The following is a 27,324-nucleotide window of genomic DNA, read 5'->3' as shown; positions in this document are numbered from 1 at the left end:
AACAGTGTAAGAGGGTTCCCTTTTCTCCACACCCTCTCCACCATTTATTGCTTGTAGACTTTTGGATCGCAGCCATTCTGACTGGCGTGAAATGGTACCTCATTGTGGTTTTGATTTGTATTTCTCTGATAATGAGTGATGTTGAACATCTTTTCATGTGTTTGTTAGCCATCTGTATGTCTTCTTTGGAGAAATGTCTATTTAGTTCTTTGGCCCATTTTTTGATTGGGTCATTTATTTTTCTGGAGTTGAGCTGGAGGAGTTGCTTGTATATTTTTGAGATTAGTTGTTTGTCAGTTGCTTCATGTGCTATTATTTTCTGCCATTCTGAAGGCTGTCTTTTCACCTTGCTTAGAGTTTCCTTTGTTGTGCAGAAGGTTTTAAGTTTAATTAGGTCCCATTTGTTTATTTTTGCTTTTATTTCCAATATTCTGGGACGTGGGTCATAGAGGATCCTGCTGTGATATATGTTGGAGAGTGTTTTGCCTATGTTCTCCTCTAGGAGTTTTATAGTTTCTGGTCTTACGTTGAGATCTCTAATCCATTTTGAGTTTATTTTTGTGTATGGTATTAGAAAGTGTTCTAGTTTCATCCTTTTACAAGTGGTTGACCAGTTTTCTCAGCACCACTTGTTAAAGAGATTGTCTTTAATCTATTGTACATTCTTGCCTCTTTTGTCAAAGATAAGGTGTCCATATGTGCGTGGATTTATCTCTGGGCTTTCTATTTTGTTCCTTGATCTATATTTCTGTCTTTGTGCCAGTACCATACTGTCTTGAGGACTGTGGCTTTGTAGTAGAGCCTGAAGTCAGGCAGGTTGATTCCTCCAGTTCCATTCTTCTTTCTCAAGATTGTTTTGGCTATTTAAGGTTTTTTTGTATTTCCATACAAATCGTGAAATTATTTTTCTAGCTCTGTGAAAAATACCGTTGGTAGCTTGATAGGGATTGCATTGAATCTATAGATTGCTTTGGGTAGTATACTCATTTTCAATATATTGATTCTTCCGATCCATGAACCTGGTATATTTCTCCATTTATTAGTGTCCTTTTTGATTTCTTTCACCAGTGTTTTATAGTTTTCTGTATATAGGTCTTTAGTTTCTTTAGGTAGATATATTCCTAAGTATTTTATTCTTTTCGTTACAATGGTGAATGGAATTGTTTCCTTAATTTCTCTATTTTCTCATTATTAGTGTATAGGAATGCAACGGATTTCTATGTGTTGATTTTATATCCTGCAGCATTTGTGACCAGCACTTCCAATCACTACAGCTTCCTGTGGCTTAATAAATGCAGAATTCTGCTTGGGAGCAGGGCACCTCTGGGCAATCTTTAAACTCAGTGCTCTGAGATGATGCCAAGTAAGACCTAAGAGGAGTGAAGAGGCAAGAATCCAGAACTTTCAACCTCTCTGTAAGTCTGGTGTGACCATTATCAGATCCCATTATAGGTAACTTGCATCATAGCTATTAATACATGCAAATGAATGTGCTCATGTGCCTGTTACATTAAAGTGAATTTAGGTTGTGTGACAGATATCACACCCTGAAAAGATAATGAACAATTTAACAATGACTCAGAATTAGCACTTGAATGCAGGGAGGAAATAGAAATGCAAGGAAACATGTAATAACCACCACTGATTCTGTGAGGCTGCCCCAGCTTCAAAGGTATTTGATTCCAGGATAGAAAAACAGTGTGGATCTGTTCCTAATAAGATAGCAATTACAGAAAAAATAATGATAAAATTCTCAGGTTTACTGGGAAGCTTTATCACAGATAAATGTGAACTTCTGAAGTTCTGTTTTGTGAACTAAAAGAAAAAAAAAAAAAAAAAGATCTAAGGGTCTCTGAAATTCTTGAGTGCCCCAGTACTAGGTTTTGCCTTTTATTTCCTCAAGAGAAGTGTTTATCTGCCCTATTTCTAATATAACCTTCCCCAGTTAGTGAAAATGAATATGATTTGATGCAGTTGACTCCATTGTAGTCATTTGAAACAATCACGTAACTCTTCGTATTTTGCTTTTAAAACTCTCTGTATAGAAGGTAAATAAATAAATGAACCAATTACTTATTGGGTGCTCCCTGTGGGCCAAGAGTGGTGCTGCTGCATATGATTAAAAAAAAAACCACAACGCCTCTCTATAACATGGGCGTCTCCATTTTTACTGATGAGGAAACTGAGGGTCATTCAGAGAAGTTAAGAAGTTTAACAGTCAAGGCATTGTTTTGGCTCTCAGAATGCATGAAATAAAGCTCCTTTGATACTAAGTTCTAAGCGTCTTATCCATGCCAGTTTCCAAGTGCCTGACAGCAGGAACGTTAGTGTTTTGTGTCCTAGTGTGGCCGGCCTTCAGAAGTCTAGGAGGCCACTCTGATGCTCACCAACACATACTTTTCTCGATGGGAATTCATGTTTATTTCCCTTGCCATTATTCTAAGCTGCGGTTTCAAGCTGGCCATGGCTGCAACTGGAAATGTCCTTCTTAGGTTCTGCTTCTCTCCCATGGTGGTGACCCAGGTCATTGAACAGATAAACCATTACATGAGGAAGGGAAGCAAGTCCCAAGTGAAATGCATGGGACTCCGCTCAGTAACTGTGTGGCTCTGGTTTGCAACTGAGATTCTAATGCATTTCAATTCAGCTTCTAATGGATTTCCAGAATGTCCTTTGCCAAATATTAATTGCTCTTTACCTTCAGTTCCTCCTGCAAAATGGAAATAGTATTGATTTTAAAATATTGTGAAATTTCAGGGCAACCAACACCTTGTAATTAGTATGAAAGCTCATATATCTAGGATGTTGACAGAAACTGTACTGCTTATTATTTTTTAATCCAGATACTTAACTATTAATTCAAGCTTCTTAAAATGGTGACTAACTATTACTTCTATTAAGATTCAGTCTGCAGTCTGAAGAAAAGAACTATAGATGCCCCTTTAGGGGGGAGAAAATATATATATATATATATATAGAGAGAGAGAGAGAGAGAGAGAGAGAGAGACTAGAAAAAGCAAAGAAGGCAAAAAGACTGAGACTAGCTAAGTAAATAAAAATAAACATGTTGACCATTACAAAATGGATAGCCAAAAAGAGTCACTAGAACACTGCAGGCAAAACAGAAGCATTTCTCTATATTTAAGTATAGAAAATAAAGCATCACTGATTAGAACAAACAGGATCAAGTCTGAAAAAGTAAAAGTGGAGGTCGCTCAGCTGTGTCTGACTCTGTGACCCCGTGGACTATACAGTCCATGGAATTCTCCAGGCCAGAATACAGGAGTGAGTAGCCGTTCCCCTCTCTAGCAGTAATAAATTGTGACCAGTTTTCCTGTGCCAGGACTTAAGCATCAAAACTGAACACCAAACTTCAGTTTTTGATCAAGGAGCAGTGACTGGATTTACCCTCATGCCTTAAGCTAGAAAAATAGACAAAGCGTATAAACCAATGGTTCTCAGACACTGAAGGACAAGTAGCACAGGGCAGTGATCCTTGAGAGAAGGGAGATAAATTGGGTGAGCCTTACATCTGCCTCACCTGCTGCCTGGGAGATAATTTCCAGACCAAATCTCAGGGAAATGGAAACAAACAGAGTCCTAAGGACTTACTGATTTGAGGAGACAGAGATCAGACTTCAGGGAAGCCAAAGCACCTAGAATCTCTGGGACAGCATACCAGTGACAGTCTTCAGATCTAAGGAGGGGTTTTTAGCTGCCTCTTGAGCCACCCCTACATGAAGGGAAACTGCCCAAGGCCAGGGAAAGCACCACAAGTAAAGAACAGTCTGAACAGAGAAATATAATCTGTCTGCAGTCTGAGAACTGCCTGCTAAACTGACATGGGACCATGCCCCAATTACAGCTGGAGACCTCACCACTTGCTCCATCATCACATAACTCAGATCAATGTCCAACAGCTACCTTGAGTTCAGACACAAGGCTAGGCATTCCATAGGATACCTTCTGTCAGGTCTAAGAAACATGCATTCTGGAAGGCCTTGAGCAGCAGATGGGAGAAAGGAGCTCTCATACCCATAGGGGCCAGACCTGAGTACCTTTGTGCTCCTGGAGCCAACTGGACACACCACGATACATGGTTTGGAGCCAAAATAAGGAAACTTAGCAACTACAGCTACTGTTAGTTTTTTTATAGGTAAGAAGAATTTATCTTTCTCATAGCCTCAAGCTTTTTAGCTCTGGCTGGAAAATCTTGGATTATTTCTGATCTTGGCTTTGCATGGTCCTAAAACAACCATCACAAGCCCTGGCTAAATATATCTGTCTGAACTCAGACTATCTTCTCTGTTTTTGGCTAGGCCATGTGGCATGTGGAACTTCCCTGACCAGGGGTCAGACCCATGCCTCCAGCACAGGGTCTTAATGACTGGACCACCAGGGAAGTCCTCAGAGTATCTTTTGAAAAGAAAATACCCTAAGCCCAAACTTACCAAATCAACATGTGTAAACGCATCTAAAATAGAGCAGAATGAGGGTTTAAAACAGAAACAAAATAAAATTTTACCACCTTTGACCTATTTCATTGTTCCTCAAACTGAATGTCCTTGAGTTTCAAGGGGATTGTGGATATGGAAGGTAAAAACCATGCTTATCCTATGTGCATAAATCTTTGTGTCTCTCTATGTCAAAGTGTAAGCCCTGCCATCATTCTTCCTAGCCAGTATCCATTCCATCATCTGCTCTTTCTGTCAGTTCCCTTTTGTCTTCCAAGCTCTATTCTTGATCATACATTCTTCCTGCATTCTTTTTCTGTTCTTAGGGTCCTTCTCTGTCTTCATTCCCACCCAACTCTAAGCTCATAATGATACACTCACTGAATGTGCTCATAAAAACAACCCACCCCAATTCACTGGTTAAGAGCAAGAGGTCTAGGACGCATTAGACCATTAATTTGGATCCATGCATTTGGATTCAAATTCTGGCTCTGCCACTAATTAACCAGCTACATGATTGCAAGTTACTTAATCTTTCTGTGTCTCAGTTGCTTGTAAAGGAGAACAGTAAAAGTATATTGTATACCTTGTAGAGTTGCTGTGAGGATTAATGAGATACCGCTTCTAAAGCTGTTGAGATAGTGCTGGGCATGTGGTGGGCTCTCAACTGTTTAAAATGTCATTACTATTAGTTAATAATAATGTTATCTTTTAATTAGGGTTTTTCTTATTGATCCACCAAGGTCAGAAATGAAAGGGAATTCTAGAACTTTACTTTTTCCAGAAAGGGACAGCGTAGACTCAAGACTTATGAATTAAAAGTGAGGAAGAAATCCCAGAGATGCTAGGATGTGAAAAGTGTACAGAAAGAAAGCTCTGTCTCTTCTTTAGTTCCTTTCCTTCCTCCCTCCTCAGAAACTCATAGAAAGGAAGAGTTAGCACCTTCAGGTCCTCAGATTAGAATACAGCCTCATTTCTAGAAAAGCAATGCTGTGTTCAGAATTACGGTTGACCAAAATTCAACAGATCCTTCCACGCCGTGTCACAATGCAGCAAAACATCAGAAGAAAAATAACCATACAACTTATTTTTTTAAATAGGCTGTACAAACTGTGAAAAAGCCTGTTACACTGAGGAAGAAACAGACTTCACTTACCTGCAGGAAGCTAGTTGGCTGATCAAGGCTTGTCCTTTCTGCAAAGCATCAGCTGTGCAGTCTTTAATTTCTCTGTGTAATTCCTCATGCCTCACCGCCAAGACAGGCAGACTTAAACCCTCTGATTTAAGGAGCTTAAGGTAAGCTTCAACTCTTCCAAGTGCATCAAATGCCTGCCAAAGAAAACATACTTTCATTTTATGCCTGTCTAGTGTAAAGTCTACATCAATGTATACACAAAATACTAGAGATTAAACCAGCCCGCTCAATTTATTGGTTTGATCATAACCAAAAACAACAACCCGAGTCTTAGAAAACAGCATATAGCTTTTAGGCTCCATTTAGGGAAACTGGTCATAGTTTAGTTCAGCACAGATAAATGTCAACACTGTAAAATTTACCAAAATGATTTACATTGAAAATGTAGCTACATGACACAGTTACAACTGTATAAAATTTGGAGAACCAGGTTTAATTTCCCACATTCTGTACTGAATACAATGAACAAATGAGGTGTTTTCAAAATATTATGCAGACTTCATAACTTGAATATCTCTGTAATATTCTTTTTAGAAATTCCCAATAAATTGCACTTTGGACCTGAAACACAGGAGGGAAGTATTCAAGAAATCTGGGGGCTTTTGACTCTTGCCTTTCCGAGTATAAGATCTTCTGCCTATGCTACCCAAGGCATCTGTCTACAGAGATTGAGATTTGGTTCTGAAGCAGTACAAAGACTAAGACAAGATAATATTTAGCTTCTGACATGCATAACGGAGAAGGCAATGGCACCCCACTCCAGTACTCTTGCCTGGAAAATCCCATGGACGGAGGAGCCTGGTAGGCTGCAGTCCATGAGGTAGCTAAGAGTCGGACATGACTGAGTGACTTCACTTTGACTTTTCACTTTCATGCATTGGAGAAGGAAATGGCAACCCACTCCAGTGTTCTTGCCTGGAAAATCCCAGGGACGGGGGAGCCTGGTGGGTTTATGCAGGAAAAAAGAAGAACATCACCTTGCAAACCAAGATACTGTCTTGAGAGGGGATTTTTGAATTCCTTTATTTTTTTCCTTTGTTATTATAGCAGATCAGCAACCAAGTATGGGAGATTAAGCTTACAGAGTTAACACAGAGTGGGTGAACACAGAGAGCAATTATGCTTTTGGCCATGAAGGCCTAGTTGGCCCTGAGAAGGAGGAGTATATGATGTATGAACAGTGAAAGAGGACTAGGGCAACATGAGGAAAAAAGAGATCAGAGTGCTGTGGTCTTGACAAGTATCCATCTGTGAGCTCGGGCCTGGAGAGCAAGAGATGAGTTAGGTAAGTTGAGGAGCTGGCGAAGAGCAAGGGAGCTTTTGCACATTGCCCTTTCATTCTGCTGAAAAAGGTCACTTTACAGTGTTCCACATCACTTTGAAGAAGACTCCTATCCCAGCAAGCTTGACTGGGCCCCGGGCAGCAAGGGCCTAGCCTTCCTGGGTTGTTACATTGGAAGCCAGAAAGCTCGGCTGGCGGCAACCAGGTGAACAAAGAAGATCCCATGGAAGACTTACGAGAAATGAGAGCAATGGTCTCATGAGTCAACTACCACTGAGACCTGAGAGAGACCAGAGAGGGGAGCAAGGCTGGGTTAATGCTGAGGGAACACAGTTGAAGCCAAATGTAGAGATTACAACCATGGAGCTGTGTCACGGCACCTAGGCCTCTGTGTCTGGCCACCATCAAAGAGTTTTTAAAACTTTATTGAAGTAGAGTTGATTTACAATATTAATTTCTGATGTACAACAAGATTATCCAGATACACATAAACACAGGGTTTATCACAGGATATTGAATATAGTTTCCTGTGATATACAGTACGGCCTTGTTTAACCATTCTCTACATAATGGTTTGCATCCCAAACCCCCAGTCCTTCCCTCCTTCCCCACCACTTTCCCCCTGGCAACCACAAGTCTGTTTTCTATGTCTGTGAGTCTGTTTTCTATGTCTGTGAGTCTGTTTCTGTTTTATAGACATGTTCATTTGTGTCATAGTTTAGATTTCACATAGAAGTGAAAACAGATGGTATTTGTCATTCTAACTTACTTAGTTTAGTATGGTTATCTCTAGGTTCATCCACATTGTTGTAAATGGCATTATTTCATTCTTTTTATGACCGAGTAGTATTTCATTGTGTGTGTGTGTGTGTGTGTGTGTGTATATATACACACGTACATATATATACATATAAATGGGGCTTCCCCGGTGGCGCTAGTGGTAAAGAACTCGCCTGCCAATGCAGGAGGCATAAGAAATGCAGATTTGATTCCTGCATCAGGAAGATCCCCTGGAGGAGGGCATGGCAACCCACTCCAGTATTCTTGCCTGGAGAATCCCCATGGACAGAGGACCCTGGCGGGCTACAGTTCATGGGGTCGCAAAGAATCACATAAGACTGAAGTGGCTTAGTATACATGCACACGTACATATACAAATACAAATACACATACATACATATATATACACATACACACACACACACCCCACATCTTCTTTATCTATTCTTCTGTTGATGGACATTTAGATTGTTTTCATGTCTTGGCTATTGCAAATAGTGCTGCTATGAACATTTGGGTACACATATCTCTTTGAATTATAGTTTTGTCTGGGTATACGCCCAGGAATGAGATTACTGGATCATATGGCAATTCTATTTTTGTGTTTTTTGAGGAACCTCCATACTGTTTTGCATAGTGACTGCACCTACTTACATTCCCACCAACAGTGTAGGAGGGTTCCCTTTTCTCCACACCAAAGGGATTGAATTTTAATGGCAGAACTGGAACTGGACAAAATTTGAATTAGCAAATGAAATCTCTCAAATACTCTCATACAACTTACATGTTGATATTCTTACATGTTTTTCCAGAATAGAATATCAGCACTAGTGGTAAAGAATCTGCCTGCCAATGCAGGAGACGCAAGAGACACAGGTTTGATCCCTGGTTTGGGAAGGTCCTCTGGAGTAGGAAATGGTAACCCACTCCAGTATTCTTGCCTGGAAAATTCAGTGGATAGAGGAGCCTGGTGGGCTACCGTCCACGGGGTCACAAAGAGGCGGACATGACTGAGTGCACATATACACATTCTGTTTTCTGACCAATGTCTTTCCTCATGTCTTCTGAATTTGCTCTTTGCATTTACTGAGAGTGTATAAAGCAAATTCATTCCTGTTTGTTTAGTAGATGATAGAGAGTAATACAAAAAATCACTATAGTTTAATGAGAACTATGTATTTCTTCTCTATTTTGTGTTTCACAATTATTTTCAGTCAGTCAACAAATATTTTTGAATGTCTGCTGAGTTCCAGGCATATTGTTCTTAACAGCCATGCGAGGGAACAAGAGATTTTCCTTCTTAGGTGACAGAGGAAAACGTGTCTCAGAGAAGTTAAATAAATTTCACAAAGTCATACTTGTACCAGGGACAAACTCAGTATTTGTACTCAATCTGTCTGGACCTGAGGCCTCTGCTCTTAAATCCTGGACTATGGTGCCATGCAGAAAAGGATTTCTATGGTAGGTATATGAGAGAGGGGCATTTCCAAGAAGACCATTAATTTTGGGTGGAAAAGTAGAATTTAAAAACTTACTTTTTGCAAATAGTGTCTACTGTTCCTTCTTACAGATGAGAAAAGATACAGAGAAAGACTGAGCAATTTCTCTTATGTTTATAGGACTGTAAAAGAAAGATAGCTTTAGTAAAGAAACTCTGAACCTGAAGAACTCTCCCTTATCTGATCCTTTTTCTTCCCTGCAATCAGCAACAGAGCCAAATGTCTCGAGTTCCTGATGTTAGATTTGAATTGCTCTCTCAATCTTTCCATAACACTGAAACACCACTAATGTAATAACCACTGTTTCTGGAATTTTGTTTTGTATTTTTAATTTTATTGCATATTTTGAATAAAGTGGATTCTCTTGTTAATCAAGGGTTAGTTTTAAAGTCAGTGCCTAAAGCAAAAATCTGGTGTAGTCAAAATTATCATGAACTCCCTTAAATCATGCTTAAAGTTTAATGTATGCTTGCTTCCCTGGTGGCTCAGATGGTAAAGCACCCACCTGCAATGCAGGAGACCTGGGTTGGGAAGATCTTTCAACCCCTGGGTTGGGAAGATCCCCTGGAGGACGGCATGGCAACCCACTCCAGTATTCTTGCCTGGATAATCCCCATGGATTGAGGAGCCTGGCAGCATACAGTCCATGGGGTCACAAAGAGTTGGATGTGACTGAGCGACTAAGCACTCTAAGCACACACACACTGTAATATATACTTACACCGAGGACTAAGAGGCACGAGCCAAACTAAAGGAAGGAATGAGACAGCTATACTTAGATACCAGGACATAAGCGTCATTCTTTAAGGTAATTCTCAAGTTCTTACTGAGAATGGGGAAAGGATAGAGACTTCAAAAGTGCCTTTTCTTGCCTACAAGTTGAACTCCATTCTATCTTAAAATTAAGCCATTATAATCTTAACACATACCACGTTTGTCATTGTGCTGAGGATTAAAGGAAAATATGAAAGTTAACGAGGGGTTGATGGCGGAAGTGTAGTAAGTACTTGAAAAATATTTGCTGGTTCTTTAAATCTTGATTGATCAGACACATCTTTGAAAAACCACTAAGAAGAGCATAGCCACCTGCTGCCTGTTACTCACCCTGGGTGACTTTTTCTCCTCGTGGCCCCACTGAACAGCTGTTATTCTCAGATCCTTGGCCACTGGTCTCATCTTCATGGGAATTAGACTCTAAAGCCACTGGTACATTAAATGCATGTGTGACATGACTCCACCCCATTCCTAAAGGTTATCATAAAAGGATCATTTCCTAATGGCACAGAAATAAACTGAAGAGCTAAACATTCACTTGAAGGAGGAGGTGGTAGATCAAGGACCAGGATAATCCATTTGTTGTTGTTGTTTAACTTTGAATTAAAATAGCCAGGTTTTCTCCCAAAGCATTTTCTCAGAAAGATCAAAGTGCCAGGAAAGTATGTATGAATTGCTCTGTGTATCACACTTCACAGAACTATAGCAGTAGAAAGGAGGTGAGTGGTTGTTTTTCCTTCATGGCCCAACAAATATATTGACAAAAACCTCCTATATGCTGTAAGAGAGTTTATTCCTTATCCTTAATCCTAAATTAACCCTAATAGGGATAATCTATAAACACAAATACAGTTAAATTTCTTAATTTTAAGACGAGAAGTATTTCAAGATAATACGTCTGTAATTGTCTGAATTATATGCAAAGCTCGTTTCTCTTATTCCCATGTAGAAAATGATCTGAGTATCATTGTTCTCACTTAAACTACCCCCAGAATAGAACCGAGTGCTTGTGTATTTACTAGATCTGTAAGGAACCTGATATACTGGATCCAGTCTGGAAAGAATCTCTCCGTTGCACACATGGTACAGAATGGGTTATTTCTGGCAAGAACAGTGTGACCTCCACGTAAATGCCTTTGGAATGAATATTTCACATTTAGTTTTTCTTTCCTTCACATCTCCCTTTTTCTTCAAACCTTTTGTATGACGGTCAAACAGAAGTGTATGAGTAGGTTAGAATAAACAAGGATATAGGCACAAAGATAACATTTTCTCCCTCTGGGTTCTAGCTCTTTTTGACTATTTTATATGGTACCACTCAGTTCTTAAGAAGACAAGGAGGAGACGAATCATCTCTTTTGGCCCAGGCTTGGGAAAGAGTAAGGAGTTGCTTGGGCTGTGCTCTAAGATGCTAATAAATATCTTTCCTTTTTCCCCTGTTAAGCACAGGATCCAAAGCAGGCTGCACCAAATCAAACAGAGATGATATCAAGACTTGGCACATTGTAGTCATTTAAAAATATCTATGAGATTAATTATGTTGAGCAGGAACCATGAATCATCAGCATAATTCTTATATCATGCTGTTTCACAAAGATGTTTAATACTGTTTACTTCTTGACTAATCTGAAGAGAAATCAACATGAAAACAAACAAAACAAAATGAAGAAACACTTGCAGAACCCTGAACATTTCCTTTCATGAATCCAAAGGCTGGAGAATGAGTTTGGTTAGAACCTATATACAAAATTTAGCTTCTGATCAGAGCACTGAATTCCACTTGATCTGTAGAGATTCAATTTTCCTCTGCATTTAGTTAAAAAAAAAAAAAAAAAAAACCAAAGCATCAGCATCTTTTCTTAAATATCACCCGAGATAACTTCTGGTGGGTCCCAGTTTGGCAAGCTAATTCCTAATTCAGGCCTTGTGCAAGCTTTCAAATGCCATGGAGGCCAGGGGCAACAAGGTGAGGTAATTGTCAGTTTCCCGTATTTGCTGCCTCCTACTGTTGCTCTGGCTTATTCCTTGCTCTTCAAGTTTGTTGCTGCTGGGCGAGGAACTTTACATATTGACCATTTCTTACTTTTTCTGAGATGAGTCCATCTTAGAGGTGTATAAACTAGACCCCAAAGTAGAACATTAGCAAGCTAGTCGATTTATAATTTATGGTTTTCTTTTTATCTAAATTGACCTAGATGGTTTTAGGATGATCTTGAGAATATTAACATTGAATACATCCATTTGTAATGTGCGAAGCACTTATTTTTTTCACTTATTCAACAAATATTTATTGAAATCTATGGCGCATGTACTCTGCTATGAGCGGCAGGTATGAAACTGAGCAAAAGCACTTGAGGCCGTGTTAGAATGGCAAGTGCAGTATTAAATGCACACACAAGGACAAATGATGACTAGCACATAGTGAGTGCCTGGCTGCTCTGTGCACTAGTCACGTATTAACTCATTTAGGTAAAGCAAAGACTCTTGTGAGATACGTATAATTATTATTTCTGTTTTACAGGTTAGAAAGCCAGATGCACAGAGAAGTTAAGTAACTGCCCTAGGTCATAGAGCTGACAAATGTCTGAGACTAGACTCATGCCCAGGCAGCCTGGCTCCAAAATCCATTATATCCTTTTACAAAAGTGTCATCCTAGCAAATGCTTCTAAGTATTCTCTTAATACCCAGCAATTTCATTTATTTATTTACACTCCAATTCTCCCCTGCAAAGATTCTCTACATTTATCACTGATATTAAAAACTTTCATTACTGAATATTCCCTGAAGTAGATAAGAATTGTTAGACCATTTTAGAAAAGAGTAAACTCAAGTTCAAAATGTAAATTGATTCATCACATAGTCAACCGTTTATTCATTTATTCAATAAACTGTTTTGTACACTAGGTGGCAGACGAAGGTGATTAAGACAATCTATCTCTAAGGAGCACAGAGAAATACTATGGGAATAATAAGAAATAAGCAATTAATGCTGCCTGAAGACCTCTCAGAGGAGGTGATATGGGTGATGGCAAGTCTTCTTTTTTGATAGTTTATTTATTTTTTTATAATTTTTGAACTACCTCACTACTTCCTTCTCAGATATGACACAGACTGAACTTGACATTTGTGCTTCTGTGTATTAAAGTAATGAAGCTTTTCTCTTTCAGAATGGTCTGATCTCAACTAACTTGGATCAAAACAATCTCTTATGAACAATGTAATATAGTTAGTTCGCCTTGAAGCTCCACATTTTCTAAGATTCTACTGCTTTTAATCATTCAAATAATTGTTGAGCATGTACTTACTACCTGGAAGACACTGTGCAGGGTGTCCTGGTGAACACAAAATTGACGTTTCCTACCCTGAAGGAAGTGTAGTTTAGCAAAGGGAAGTAAATCTATCCAGAAATATCTGTAATACCAGGAAGAATGTATTTACTGCCAATGGAGGAGATCAACAGTCTAAAATTATGCATACATCCATGCCTTAGAAGTCGGTTGATAGCAGTGCTGTGAAAGATATTCATGGGTGAATGGCAACAAAACTGAATGTCTCGATTATAAGCCTATTAAATATAGACTGAGTTGTGGGCTTTCATGAAAAATGTTAAGATGTTAAAGGTGTTCCTTGATTTTGATTAACTTTTCTATTTTAGATAGATATTTAATAATCATATGCTAATTGTTGTTTTTCAGTCACCCAGGGGTGTGCAACTCTTTGTGACCCCATGGACTGCAGCACGCCAGGCCTCCCTGTCCCTCATAGGGCGCATACGATAGAAACTTCATAGCCTGCTATTCAAGACCTCTTAACCCTTGCCTCTTCTACTCCTTGCCTCTCGTTTCTCTCAGCTTATACCCTACACTCTTGGCAAAACAAATTACCTTAGGTTCCCCAAACATGGCACAGTGTTATACTGTGTAGCCTTCCCCAAATCCCTTCACGTCTAGTCTTCCAAATTTAGCTCAGTGGTAGCTCCTCTGGAGAAGCCTTGCTTGACACTTTCCCTGCGTCAGGTTAAGGATCTTGTCTATGTTCCCTCTTGCCCTAGGGTTACTCCATCATGGCTTCTCCCACAGCACACAACACTTCTGCTTCCTTGTCTCTCCTCCAAGTGAGGCTGACGGGGTCTTGAAGAAAAGGATTTTATTTCTCACTGCTTTAGCTCAAGTATCCATATACTGCATGACAACACTGGGTTATACAGGGTACATAACATACTGAAGTGAAAGTGAAGTGAAGTCGCTCAGTCGCGTCCGACTCTTTGCAACCCCATGGACTGTAACCTGCCAGGTTCCTCCGTCCATGGGATTTTCCAGGCAAGAATACTGGAGTGGGTTGCCATTTCTAGCTGAATGCAAATGGGGAAGAAGGGAGGGAGTAAAAGGAAGTTGCTTTTCTAAGAGAAATGGAAGTTGTTCTGAAAGTGAGAAATCAGAGGTTGCTAAGAATTATGAAACCGAAAGCAATTACACTACTCTTGATGTCTAATGACAATTACTTAAGTTCTTGAATTCATTTCTATCACTTCAGCAAATTTCTTCTGAATAATATTTTTTTTATTTTCTACTTGGATACATTTCTTCTTTTAATCTGTACCACACTGGACCATTTTAATTAATTGTTTCTCACATCTGGCCTAAAACATAACTATTTTGAAAAAGGTAGAACAGTGTGTATATAAATTTTTAAAAATTAACCAAACTCAGTGCTTAATTATTTGGCTTCTGTCTGAAACAATAATGCTGCTATAGGCAGTACTTTTTGTATTGCTGTAAATATCTTAAAACAGCAACATCATTCCTTAAAAAAAGATATCAACTTTTCAGCAGTGATGGCAGAAGCAGGAGAAGCTGTGAAAATTACTACATTTCAAAGTGTTTCCCGTGTGTTCCTCCAGTCACCCCAACTTTTGCTTCACCTGTGCCTTTAGGCTGATGACCCAAGAACCAGACCATTTGGCTTTGGCCTCAGTCTCCCCTGCTTTCTTTTCCCAATGAAATCATATGCTTGGGAATGGAAAGCATAGGAATGAAACTTTGTGACCCATCAGTTATGTTTTACAGCTTTAGGGTCAATCATCGTTGTCATATAAATACAGGCTTATACTATTCCACTCTTGAAAATGCATACTTATCTCTTTCTGGTTCAAACCACATTCCCTAACAATGATAAACAGATTTTGAGTGATCAATACACATTAACCACAGCTTCTTTTGTGAACATGCCAGAAATATAATCTGGCATGTTATTTCATGATAGGTAATCATGAAAGATGAAAATTTGAAGAGATCAAGATGAATTATAATAATAAGTGTTTTGTTTATATTTCATGCCATGTCCTCATAACTCTTAGCAACATCTGGTAACCAGAGAAACTCTTGTCCAACAGCTATCATCCAATGTTGACAATCAACCCATACTTGTATTTGTTGTTGAGTAATTTAGCAAATAGCCTCACCAAATGCAGTAGCTAATTCTAAAATGATAAGGGAGTATCTCTGATTCTTGAGTTACATGACTCGGTCTCCATTTGAATCTGGTTATGAAAAACATCACTAGCACTTGTAAAATTTCAGAATACAAAATTGATACACATAAATCTGTTGCTTTTCTATACATTAGTGATGAACTATCAGAAAGAGAAAGCAAGAAAACAATCCCATTTAAAACTGTATCAAAAAGAATAAAATATAATACTTAGGAATAAACTTAACCAAGGAGGTGAAAGACTATAATACACAAGACTGAAAACTATGAAAATTGATGAAGGAAACTGAAGATGCTACAAAGAAATGGAAAGACATAATGTCTCCTTAAGTTGGAAGAATTAATATTATTAAAATATCCATACTACCCAAAGTAATCTACAGATTTAATGCAATCAAAGTACTCATTAAATTTTTCATAAAACTAGAACGAATAATCCTAAAATTTATATGAAACCACAAAGACACTGAATTGCCAAAGCAATCTTGAGGGAAAAAAAAAAGAATAAAGCTAGAAATATCATGCTCCCTGACTTTAGACTATATATTACAAAGCTACAGTAATCAAAATAGCATGGTACTAGCATAAAAACAGATAAATAGAACAATGGAACAGAACAGGGAGCCCAGAAATAAACCCACACACCAAGGTCAATTAATCTACACCAATGGAGATAAGAATATACAGTGGATAAAAGATAGTCTCTTCATTAAGTAGTGCTGGGAAAACTAAACAGCTACATGTAAAGGAATGAGATTAGAACATTTCCTCATACCATATACAAAAATAAATCCCAAATGGATTAAAGATGACCTAAAGGTATCACCTGAGACTTTAAAATTCCTGCAAGAGAACACAGGCAGAACACTCTTTGACATAAATCATAGCAACATATCTACATATATTTGTATTGGTCTCCTAAGACAAAGGAATCAAAAGCAAAAGTAAACAAATTGGGGCCTAATTAAGCTTAAAAAGTTTTACACAGCAAAGGAGACCATTGACAAAATAAAAAGAAAACTTACTGAATGAGAGAAAATATTTAGGAATTATATGATTGATAAGAGGTTAATATATAACATGTGTAGTCAGCTGATATGTCAATATCAAAAACTGACAATAAATGGGCAAAAGATCTGAATCTACATTTTTTCCAAAGAAGGCATGCAGATGGCCAACAGACACATGAAAGATGCTCAGCATCACTAATCATGAGAAATGAAAATCAAAACTACAATGAGATATCACCTCACACCTGTTAGAATGGCCATCATCAAAAAGGTCACAAACAACAAATACTGGTGAGGATGTAGAGAAAAGGGAACCCTTGTGCACTGTCGGTGGGAAAGCAAACTAGTGCAATCACTACGAAAAACCATATGGAGAGTCTTCAGAAAAACTAAAAACAGAACTGTCATCTGATCTAGCAATCCACTGGGTATATAGTCAAAGAAAATGAAAACATTATTTTGAAAACCCTATGTTCACAGCAGCATTATTTACAATAGCCAAGATATAGAAGCAATCTAAATGTCCATGAACAGCTGAATGAAACAAGAAGACGTGGTGTGTAAACACATATTATATACTCAGTCAAAAAAAGAATGAAATTCTGCATTTACATCAATGTGGATGGCCCCAGAGAGTACTATCCTTAGTAAAATAAGTCAGTGAAAGATAAATACTCTGTATTATCACTTATATGTGAAATCTAAAATATTAAGCAAAGGAATGTATACAACAAAACAGAAACACACTCATAGACACAGAGAAAAAAACCAGCGGTTACCAGTGGAGAGACAGAGGGGGAAGCATAGGACAGGATATGAGATTAAGAGATACAAGCTACCATGTATAAAACAGATAAGCAACAAAGATATATTGTATAGCACAGGGAAATAAAGTCATGTTTTGTAATAAGTTTAAATGTAGTATAATCTACAAGCCTCTTGATGAAAGTGAAAGAGGAGAGTGAAAAAGTTGGCTTAAAGCTCAACATTCAGAAAACTAAGATCATGGCATCTGGTCCCATCACTTCATGGCAATTAGATGGGGAAATAGTGGAAACAGTGTCTGACTTTATTTTGGGGGGCTCCAAAATCACTACAGATGGTGATTGCAGCCATGAAATTAAAAGACACTTACTCCTTGGAAGGAAAGTTATGACCAACCTAGACAGCATATTGAAAAGCAGAGACATTACTTTGCCAACAAAGGTCCATCTAGTCAAGGCTATGGTTTTTCCAGTGGTCATGTATGGATGTGAGAGTTGGACTGTGAAGAATGCTGAGTGCTGAAGAATTGATGCTTTTCAACTGTGGTGCTGGAGAAGACTCTTGAGAGTCCCTTGGACTGCAAGGAGATCCAACCAGTCCATTCTAAAGGAGATCAGTCCTGGGTGTTCATTGGAAGGAATGATGCTAAAGCTGAAACTCCAGTACGTTGGCCACCTCATGCCAAGAGTTGACCCATTGGAAAAGACTCTGATGCTGGGAGGGGTTGGGGGCAGGAGGAGAAGGGGACGACAGAGGTTGAGATGGTTGGATGGCATCATGGACTCGATGGACATGACTTTTAGTAAACTCCGGGAGTTGGTGATGGACAGGGAGGCCTGGTGCGCTGCGATTCATGGGGTTGCAAAGAGGTGGACACAACTGAGCAACTGAACTGAACTGAATCTACAAAAAGATTGAATCATTGTGTTGTATACTTGAAAATAACATAACATTACTATAATAGTGGCTCTGTGGTAGAATCTGCCTGCAATGCAGGAGATGCAGGTTTGATCCCTGGGTTGGGAAGATTCCCTGGAGAAGGGAATGGCAACCTACTCCCATATTCTTGCCTAGGAAATCCCATGGAGGGAGAAGCCTGGTAAGCTACAGTCCATAGACTGGGTTGCAAAAGAGTCGCGCACGACTTAGCAACTAAACAACAAGCATAATTTTAAAAAAGGAAAAAGAAAAGCACCAGTAGCAACACTATTGCTATGGGCCTGTGCGCCAACATTGCCACCTATTGCTCTTTCCAGGCACAAACCAGCACACCTCAAACCAAAGACCAGAGACATTCTCTAGGTAAGAAACACTCTGGAGCCTTGGGTAATCATTGTCCCCTTGCAGGATTAACAGGAAATCAATGTCACTCCTGAAGCTGCAGAGTAAAGGTAATGGGGCACTCTTACTAATGTGGACGATTAGGTGGTGATTATACTTAACTGAATTTCACAAGTTGGGGTTACGTTGGCTACAGACTTTTTGCATGTTTTATTCTCTGCTATAGTCCCGGCATTTAGAACAGAGCATGACACACAGTAGCTGGTCAATAAATATTTATTAAATAAATGAATCCCTAAAGAAAAAGGGTAATTGTTCTCATAAATTTGCCACCCTACCTATTTAGCTACTTAAATTTGAAAAAACTTTGTGACTTTTCTCTAGTAAATAAGAACATCCCTAGATATGGATAGAATTGGTAGAGAGAGGGACAGATGACAAGAGGAGGAAAGAAGAGGAAAAGAGGGGGTTTCCTGATGATTGCAACATAATATACCAGATACACACGATAAAAACCTGGATGAAAAAAGAATAAATATGACATGAAAAACTTACTAGGAATAGTCCATTCTACAGATGAGATTATGACATTCATTCCTTTTTAACAAAATTCAAACAACTTAAAGGTTATTTTAAAAATTGTATATTTTGCTTTTTACTGAGCAAAACACTCAAGTTGTCACATTCACTAATTGATATACTACCTATGGCACTAACATTTTTTCACACTGGTAGTTGACACAGAAGTTAAAGAATATTGGCTTAGCTTTAACAAACTTGGAACAAGGAGGTTGCTTGCTAAAAAATGATTTCACTTATCAAGCATGAAACTGGTTCTCGAGGTAAAGTGAAAAGTGTAAGTCAAAGTTGCTCAGTCCTGACTCTTTGCAACCCCAAGGACTAAACAGTCCATGGAATTCTCCAGGCCAGAATACTAGAGTGGGTAGCTGTTCCCTTCTCCAGGGGATCTTCCCAACCCAGGGATTGAACCCAGGTCTCCCGCATTGCAGCTGGATTCTTTACCAGCTGAGCCACCCAAGTTTCTTCTTCTTCTTCTTCTTTTTTTTTTAAGCCCTGATGTCCTGTTTTTTTCACAGTGCCAATACCCAGATTTGCATATGAGGGGCAAATCCCCACTGCTTCTATCCATCTTACTGTGTGTAAGTAAGATGGATACTTACTCTGACTCTGGCCCCTCTTTACCTGGGCTATTCTCAGTGTTGGATTTGCAACCTCCAGGGTTGAGGAAATGTCCTCCCCTGAGACAAAGAGCAGGGTTGCTTACTGTTTGTTACAAAACAGCTAATTCCCCAAGTTTAGGATTCTTCCCTGCAGTGATGCCCTCATTCAGAGGGCCCCATCTGCATTGCCTCTGGAGGAGAAACAGGGATTTGGGGAACTGATGTGACCTCTGACACTCTGGTTACTGCTTTGGCTTTGAGTAGTGAAGTCTTTCAAAACTGATTCAGAAGTCACAGAGTCTTCTGTGAGCATCCATGAACTGTGGCAAGCAAAGATGTTAGTTAGAAAGTTGTGTAAAAAGCCTCAGACTCCTCCCGGCTGTTGGCAGCATGGCTTCATTAAGGATGTAGACAACCACAATCAAAAAACCCTGGCCCACTCAAGGCACAATGAAGTGAATTTTCAGAAGGAAAGCTCAATGCTTCAGAGATAAATTGACGATGTAAAATGAAAATATAACTGTAATAGTGAAAACAAAACTTTCAGACTAGAAAAAAACATTTTAAGGGATTTAAAAATTATAATAATGTCTTAAATCCAGTGCTTTATTGTAACTAGGATTATTTATGAGTGCTATGCCCCAAAATAGGGTAAAGTAGTAAGAGTTTTATAGAATTTGGAGGCTCGACAATATAAATCAGAAAGAAAAATACCATTTACGAGTCTCGAGTTTCTTTCTTTAATTTAAATGGATTTACTCACTATATTATTTCATCTTAGAAGCTGGGGCCTACCACATGCCTGTGCTCAGTGGTGTCTGAATCTTTGTGACCCTACAGCCAGGCTCCTCTGTCCAGGGATTTTCCAGGCAAGAATACTGTAGTGGGTTGCTGTTTCCTACTCCAGGGTATCTTCCCAACCCAGGGATCGAACCCACGTCTCTTTTGCCTCCTACATTGGCAGGTGGATTATTTATCACTGTGCCACCTGGGAAGCTCATGCATTATTTAACCATTTATTGCTTATTAATAATATGGTAAATAATTCATTTCAAGAATCATGATTTAAACGTCCACTTTCTAAATTCCAGCTTCTATTTTTGCTAAGGTAAAAATTTCCATCATCTTTCAAACTGAATCCTTAGATTTGGAGTTGGAAATTATTTTCCTGATGTTTTGAGAAGGGAGAAGGAATTCTACACCTAAGCACCACTTGGCCATAGAGAATTCCATAGTATGGATAAACTTGGTATGGATAAGTCCCGATTGAACTAATTATAACTTGAATGCTGTGGCATTCAAATGATGAAATGGGATCTAGAAGTCAAGTCTTTGGGGTTAAGAAATAGGATTTGTTAGGATTCGACCTGAATTACTGTATAAGCTTGAGAAAGTAACCACTCTATTCTTCAATTATTTAAAAATTACTATTGCAAAAGATATCATTCCTTCTTATTCAAGACCCAGGAATAAGGTAAGATGAAAAATTTCCTTGTCAAGTTACCAGATAATGAGAGCAGAGAAAGCAAGAGTAAGAGAGTGAGAATGAGACAGAGAGAAACTCTACTTTTTTTTTTTTTAGAAACTCTACTTTTTGCAGGACTATAAAGTATAGGGCCTGTGCTGAAACTTCATCTCACTGTAACCCAATGTTCTATAATTCTTTTCCTTAGAAACAGCATTAATTAAATGGCAGATGACCAACTCATTTCGTAGAATAAGAGTATAATTTGTAGAATAAGAAATTTAAAAATCTCTTATTCAAAAATAAGACTGTTGAAAAGAAGTTAAACCAGCACTTATCATTTACTTAGCTCAACAGCTCCAGAAAATATGTCTGTTTCTTCTCTTAAAACAAAGAAATCCAAAGCAACAAATAATTTGACAAATATTTCTTTAACATGTTGTCCCTACCATAATCCTAGCACCTCTATTTTGGAACTTTACTATGCATGCTTTCTATGTTTCCTACTAGTAAACAAACTTAAAATTAAGTAACAATTTTCATATCTACCAGGACATTGTATTCAGTTTGTTGATGTCATGCCCTTAAATCACAATATATCTAGCTTTTGGGGTTCCCCATTCATTTCCTGCAATACTGACCAGTTTTAAAAACAACAGTGAAATTTAAGCTTTAATTCCAATAAGGCAATTTGAAGGTATATGTTCATTGAGAAAGGCAGAGAATTTTTCAAAAAATATTGCCATCTTCAGATACTTAAGTGACATGAGCACATGAACATTACCACTCAGAGCCACCAGGTACAATCATTTTTAAAAGACTCAAACAAGAGAAATAATATTTCTTCCACTCAAAAAGGCCTGGAAAGAATCTAAGACAATATTTTCCTTTGGCTGATTTGCAAAGGAACAGAGGATAAATTAGGACTTTGGGATTAACATATACACACTATTATATATAAAACAGATAACCAATAAGGACCTACTGTATAACACAGGTAATTATACTCAGTATTTTTTAATAACCTCTAAGGGAAAAGAATCTGAAAAAAAAAGATATATATGTATGTATAACTGAATCACTTTGCTGTACAACTGAAAGTAACACAGCAGTGTAAATCAACTATACTCCAATCTAAGACAAACCAAGGCAGGGCAGTCAAGCAGAACTCTATGATTTGCATGCCAAAAGCCTGCAATATTTGTGTATCATTGCGTAATAAATGAAAGAGGATTTTAAAGATGGGAAGACTTTTTTGTTAAAAGTTTCAGGGTTTTATTTTTTTAAAACTTGCTATATTTTATAATTCCCTTCCTCCAGGAGAAACACTGCCATGTTGGCACACAGGTGTCTACTTCAAACAGACCAATGAGAGCACGAAGATAAAATTCTCCCTGATCTTTTTAAGTGACGCTTTACATGTCAAAGCACAGAGTCTCTTAGTTTTAGTTACGGAGGGGAATATATTTTAAAGGCTCCTTTTTGCTGCTGTCACCTCTGAAACTCTATGTGGACCCGAGACTTCTGTGATGTGCGCCAGCCTGCTGACGTAATAGATCTCATACTGGTTTGCTCTGATGACCTGAAACGACCAACTTCACCTCACACTCACCTTGTTTGCACTGTTAAAAAACTCATTTGCCTTTTTTAACCAGCTTTTCCTTTCCTCCATGAGCTGACCAAACTCCTCTTGAAGCTGATTCAGTTTCTGGTTAGAGAGCTGTAAGTGTTCGCTCTGCACATGCTCCTTGGAGAGGAGAAGCCCCAGCGCCTCATTCTTCAGCGTCTCGACCACAGCATTCCATTCCTGTTAAGAGAGCACTCTTCAGTTGCTTTCACACATAAAATAAACGGCAATCTTGGGTAAGGCCCAGAGGACAGCGGGATGTGTTGAATGTATAAGAAACCTGTCATTATTTTCAGATCATAAAGCAGTAAATGCTGCATTCTAGGTTTGAGTACCACAACATGGTAGGTTAAAAAGAGACACAGAAAAGAAGCTTAAAAAAAAAGAGGGTTGATAGTAGAAAGGGGCAGGTCAACTGAGATGTGTGAGTGATGGAGGGTCTGCTGCTGCTGCTACTAAGTCGCTTCAGTCGTGTCCGACTCTGTGTGACCCCATAGACGGCAGCCCACCAGGCTCCGCCGTCCCTGGGATTCTCTAGGCAAGAACACTGGAGTGGGTTGCCATTTCCTTCTCCAATGCATTAAAGTGGAAAGTGAAAGTGAAGTTGCTCAGTCGCGACCGACTCTCCATGACCCCATGGACTGCAGCCCACCAGGCTCCTCCGCCCATGGGATTTTCCAGGCAAGAGTACTGGAGTGGGGTGCCATCACCTTCTACGTGATGGAGGGTCTAGTTGCCCTGAATTCAGGTCACCTGCCATTTCCCTTAACACTATCTGAAAATATACCCCAAATATGGTCATTTTTTGGTATACCAGCATTTTTAAATCTCTAGCTCATTTTTACCTTTTATTCACTTGAGTAGCATAAGGACCTCTCTCTCCCACAGTTCAGTCTCCTTGGCAATGTAGGCGAATATGCACAAGAAAGGAAGGGAAGGCTCATAATTTATGGCTATTGTTTGTGCATCTGCCTATACTTAGAACTGAAATCAAGATCTGTTCTTTTCCACAAAGTTAATAGCTGTTATTGTGCAGTACTCTCTCCTTCCCGACCCTGGCTTCACCTCTCAATGTTTCATGATCAATGATTTATAAACATTTCAAAAAGCGAAAAGAGGCAGTTTTCTACTTTCTACTGCATGAGGGTGAAAAACACTAAAGGTAAAACAGTAAACAGAGAAGAAAGAAAATAAAGAGTTGAAGTACACCAAAATATTAACATTCAATCTATTAGAAGGGAAATTCAAATTTCTTGCAAAAGAACTGAAGCCATATCTAGTTTCATAGAATAATGCTTATCTCCAACATAGGAGTCTTGTCAATGAATTTTCTGGTACCCATGTCAGCTGAGACTGAGCTGTAAGCATAGGCTGTTTGCTAAGGCATCCAAAATTAGCACTGAATTTTAAAAACCACAGTCTGACTCTATCCTGGCTAGCTCCGCAGTGCAAAATGTCCTGTTAATAAATTACACTTGTTATATTATATTGTATAAAACATAATTTTAGTGCAATTTACCACTATTATTTTCATTCATTTCACATGACAGCAAAATACTGTGTACCTGGGACCATGCTAGGAATATAAAGAAAAATTAAAATGTAGTTCTTTCCTTTAACAATACATAAACTGCTGTTTTATGTGATATTACATATACTTAACATTATTAAATATATGCTGGTTCTACAAACACAAATATACATACACAAAATTGTAGTATTTCAAATCACAGTTGGTAGAAGTTGGAAATAGAAATTGTGCATATTATTTTATGGACTCCATATAACCTCTTCTAATAACGGTGCAAGAGAAAAATATTTTGATTAATGGATGCAAGAATAAGTACTGCAAATTAACAGAATGGCAATTTTTTGACTACCAATTATAAGGTATGGTTTGTAATATTAACCTTCACAAACTTAGGTTACACGCTATTATTTTCCTAGTATTTAAACAGGCTCAAAGGAGTATGTTATTCAAGGTTATGTATCCAATAAGTGGTAGAACTAGGACTATTCATAGGTCTGCATACGATGCTACATTCCAGGGAACTGAGGGGAAGGAGACTTCAGAATCTCCAAATTTCTCAGTGAGTACAAAAGGACCACTCTTAGGCATGAAGATGGGCTACATGGGTTCTCAAAACTCTCCTTCTTTTAAGAGCTATCTGTCCCCACTTAAGGACTGCTAATATGTGCCATGACATTATTTTGTAAAGCACTGTAAATATCCCTACCACTTAAAAACAATGATCTTAACCTTACTGGGAAAAGCAAATATTTCTAAAGCAGTTAGCATAATTTTTGATCACATAATAGGCACTCACTAAATATTGGTCCCACGTTTTTGCCCATCAATTTTACCATGGTTCATTAATGCCCTAAAATTTTTCATTATTTATGGGAATTCCTGTTTCCTAGTTCCAATATAACAATAGTAGAGGCTTTCTCCAAATGTTATTGGTCAGTGTTGTGTATTGGTCAATAACATGAGGTAAACAAAATAAAGCACGTTTCTTTACTGTAACACTTCTCGGTACTTTTACAATGTTAACCTGCATTGACCATCAACAGAAAATTGGATTCAAGATTTACTGAGCATGGCCCCACCATCAGAACAAGACCCAGGTTCCCCCTCAGTCAGTTTCTCCTATCAGGAAGCTTCCATAAGCCTCTTATCCTTCTCCATCCGAGGGCAGCCAGAATGAAAACCACAATCACAGAAAACTAACCAATCTGATCACAAGGACAACAGCCTTGTCTAACTCAATGAAACTATGAGCCATGCCATGTAGGGCCACCCAAGATGGATGGGCCACGGTGGAGAGTTCTAACAAAATGTGGTCCACTGGAGAAGGGAATGGCTTAACCATTTCAGTAGTCTTGCCTTGAGAACCCCATGAACAACAATGAAGAGGCAAAAAGATAGGACACTAAAAGATGAACTCCCCAGGTCGGTAGGTGCCCAATATGCTACTGGAGATCAGTGGAGAAGTAACTTCAGAAAGAAGGTAGAGACAGAGTCAAAGCAAAAACAAAAACCAGTTGTGGATGCGACTGGTGATGGAAGTAAAATCCAATGCTGTAAAGAGCAATACTGCATAGGAACTTAGAATGTTAGGTCCCTGAATTAAGGCAAATTGGAAGTGGTCAAAGAGGAGATGGCAAGAGTGAACACCGACATTTTAGGAATCAGCAAACTAAAATGGACTGGAATGGTTGAATTTAACTCAGATGACCATTATATCTACTACTGCGGGCAAGAATCTCTTACAAGAAATGGAGTAGCCATCATAGTCAACAAAAGAGTCTGAAATGCAGTACTTGGTTGCAATCTCAAAAACGACAGAATGATCTCTGTTCATTTCCAAGGCAAACCATTCAATATCACAGTAATTCAAGTCTGTGCCCTGACCAGTAATGATGAAGAAGCTGAAGTTGAATGGTTCTATGAAGACCTACAAGACCTTCTAGAACTAACACCCAAAAAAGATGTCCTTTTCATTATAGGGGACTGGAATGAAAAAGTACGAAGTCAAGAAACACCTGGAGTAACAGGCAAATTTGGCCTTGGAGTACAGAATGAAGCAGGTCAAAGGCTAATAGAGTTTTGCCAAGAGAACGCACTGGTCATAGCAAAGACCCTCTTTCACCAACATAAGAGAAGACTCTACACATGGACATCACCAGATGGTCAACACCAAAATCAGATTGATTATATTCTTTGCAGCCAAAGAAGGAGAAGCTCTATATAATCAGCAAAAACAAGACTGGGAGCTGACTGTGGCTCAGATCATGAACTCCTTATTGGCAAATTCATACTTAAACTGAAGAAAGTAGGGAAAACCACTAGACCACTCAGGTATGACCTAAATCAAATCCCTTACAATTATACAGTAAAGGTTAGTCACTCAGTCGTGCCCAACTCTTTGTGACCCCATGGACTTCAGCCCTCCAGGCTCCTCTGTCCTTGGGATTTTCCAGGCAAGAATGCTGGAGTGGGTTGCCATTTCCTTCTCCAGGGGATCCTCCTTACCCAGGGATTGAACACAGGTCTCCTGCACTGCAGGCAGATTCTTTACCGACTGAGCTACAAGGGAAGCGATTATACAGTGGTAGTGACAAATAGATTCAAGGAATTAGATTTGATAGGCAGTGTCTGGAGAATTATGGACAGAGGTTTGTGACAATGTGCAGGAGGCAGGGATCAAGACCATCCCCAAGAAAAAGAAATGCAAAAAAGCAAAATGGCTGTCTGAGGAGGCCTTATAAATAGTTGTGAAAAGAAGAGAAGTGAAAAGCAAAGGAGAAAAGGAAAGATATACCCATTTGAATTTAGAGTTTCAAAGAATAGCAAGGAGAGAAAAGAAAGCCTTCCTCAGTGATCAATGCAAAGAAATAGAGGAAAACAATAGAATGGGAAATACTAGAGATCTCTTCAAGAAAATTAGGGATACCAAGGGAACACTTAATGCAAAGACTGGCTCAATGAAGGACAGAAATGGTATGGACTTAACAGA

General features: G+C 38.7%; 1 protein-coding gene across 2 annotated transcripts in view; it reads right to left on the bottom strand.

The window, feature by feature from the left end:
- CCDC141 (coiled-coil domain containing 141) overlaps positions 1-27,324 on the bottom strand; it is a 231,792-nt gene that overhangs the window by 75,410 nt on the left and 129,058 nt on the right. For both annotated transcript variants that reach the window (XM_010859751.1, XM_010859753.1), the window contains exons 8-9: positions 22,790-22,984; positions 5,611-5,783 (exon numbers count right to left, since the gene is read on the bottom strand). In XM_010859751.1, coding sequence (XP_010858053.1) covers positions 5,611-5,783; positions 22,790-22,984 — 368 coding nt within the window. The remainder of the gene's footprint in view (positions 1-5,610; positions 5,784-22,789; positions 22,985-27,324) is intronic.

This window comes from Bison bison, unplaced genomic scaffold (assembly GCF_000754665.1).
Source record: "Bison bison bison isolate TAMUID 2011002044 unplaced genomic scaffold, Bison_UMD1.0 scf7180017864460, whole genome shotgun sequence".
Taxonomy (NCBI): domain Eukaryota; kingdom Metazoa; phylum Chordata; class Mammalia; order Artiodactyla; family Bovidae; genus Bison; species Bison bison.
This window is presented reverse-complemented; position numbering and strand designations above follow the sequence as displayed.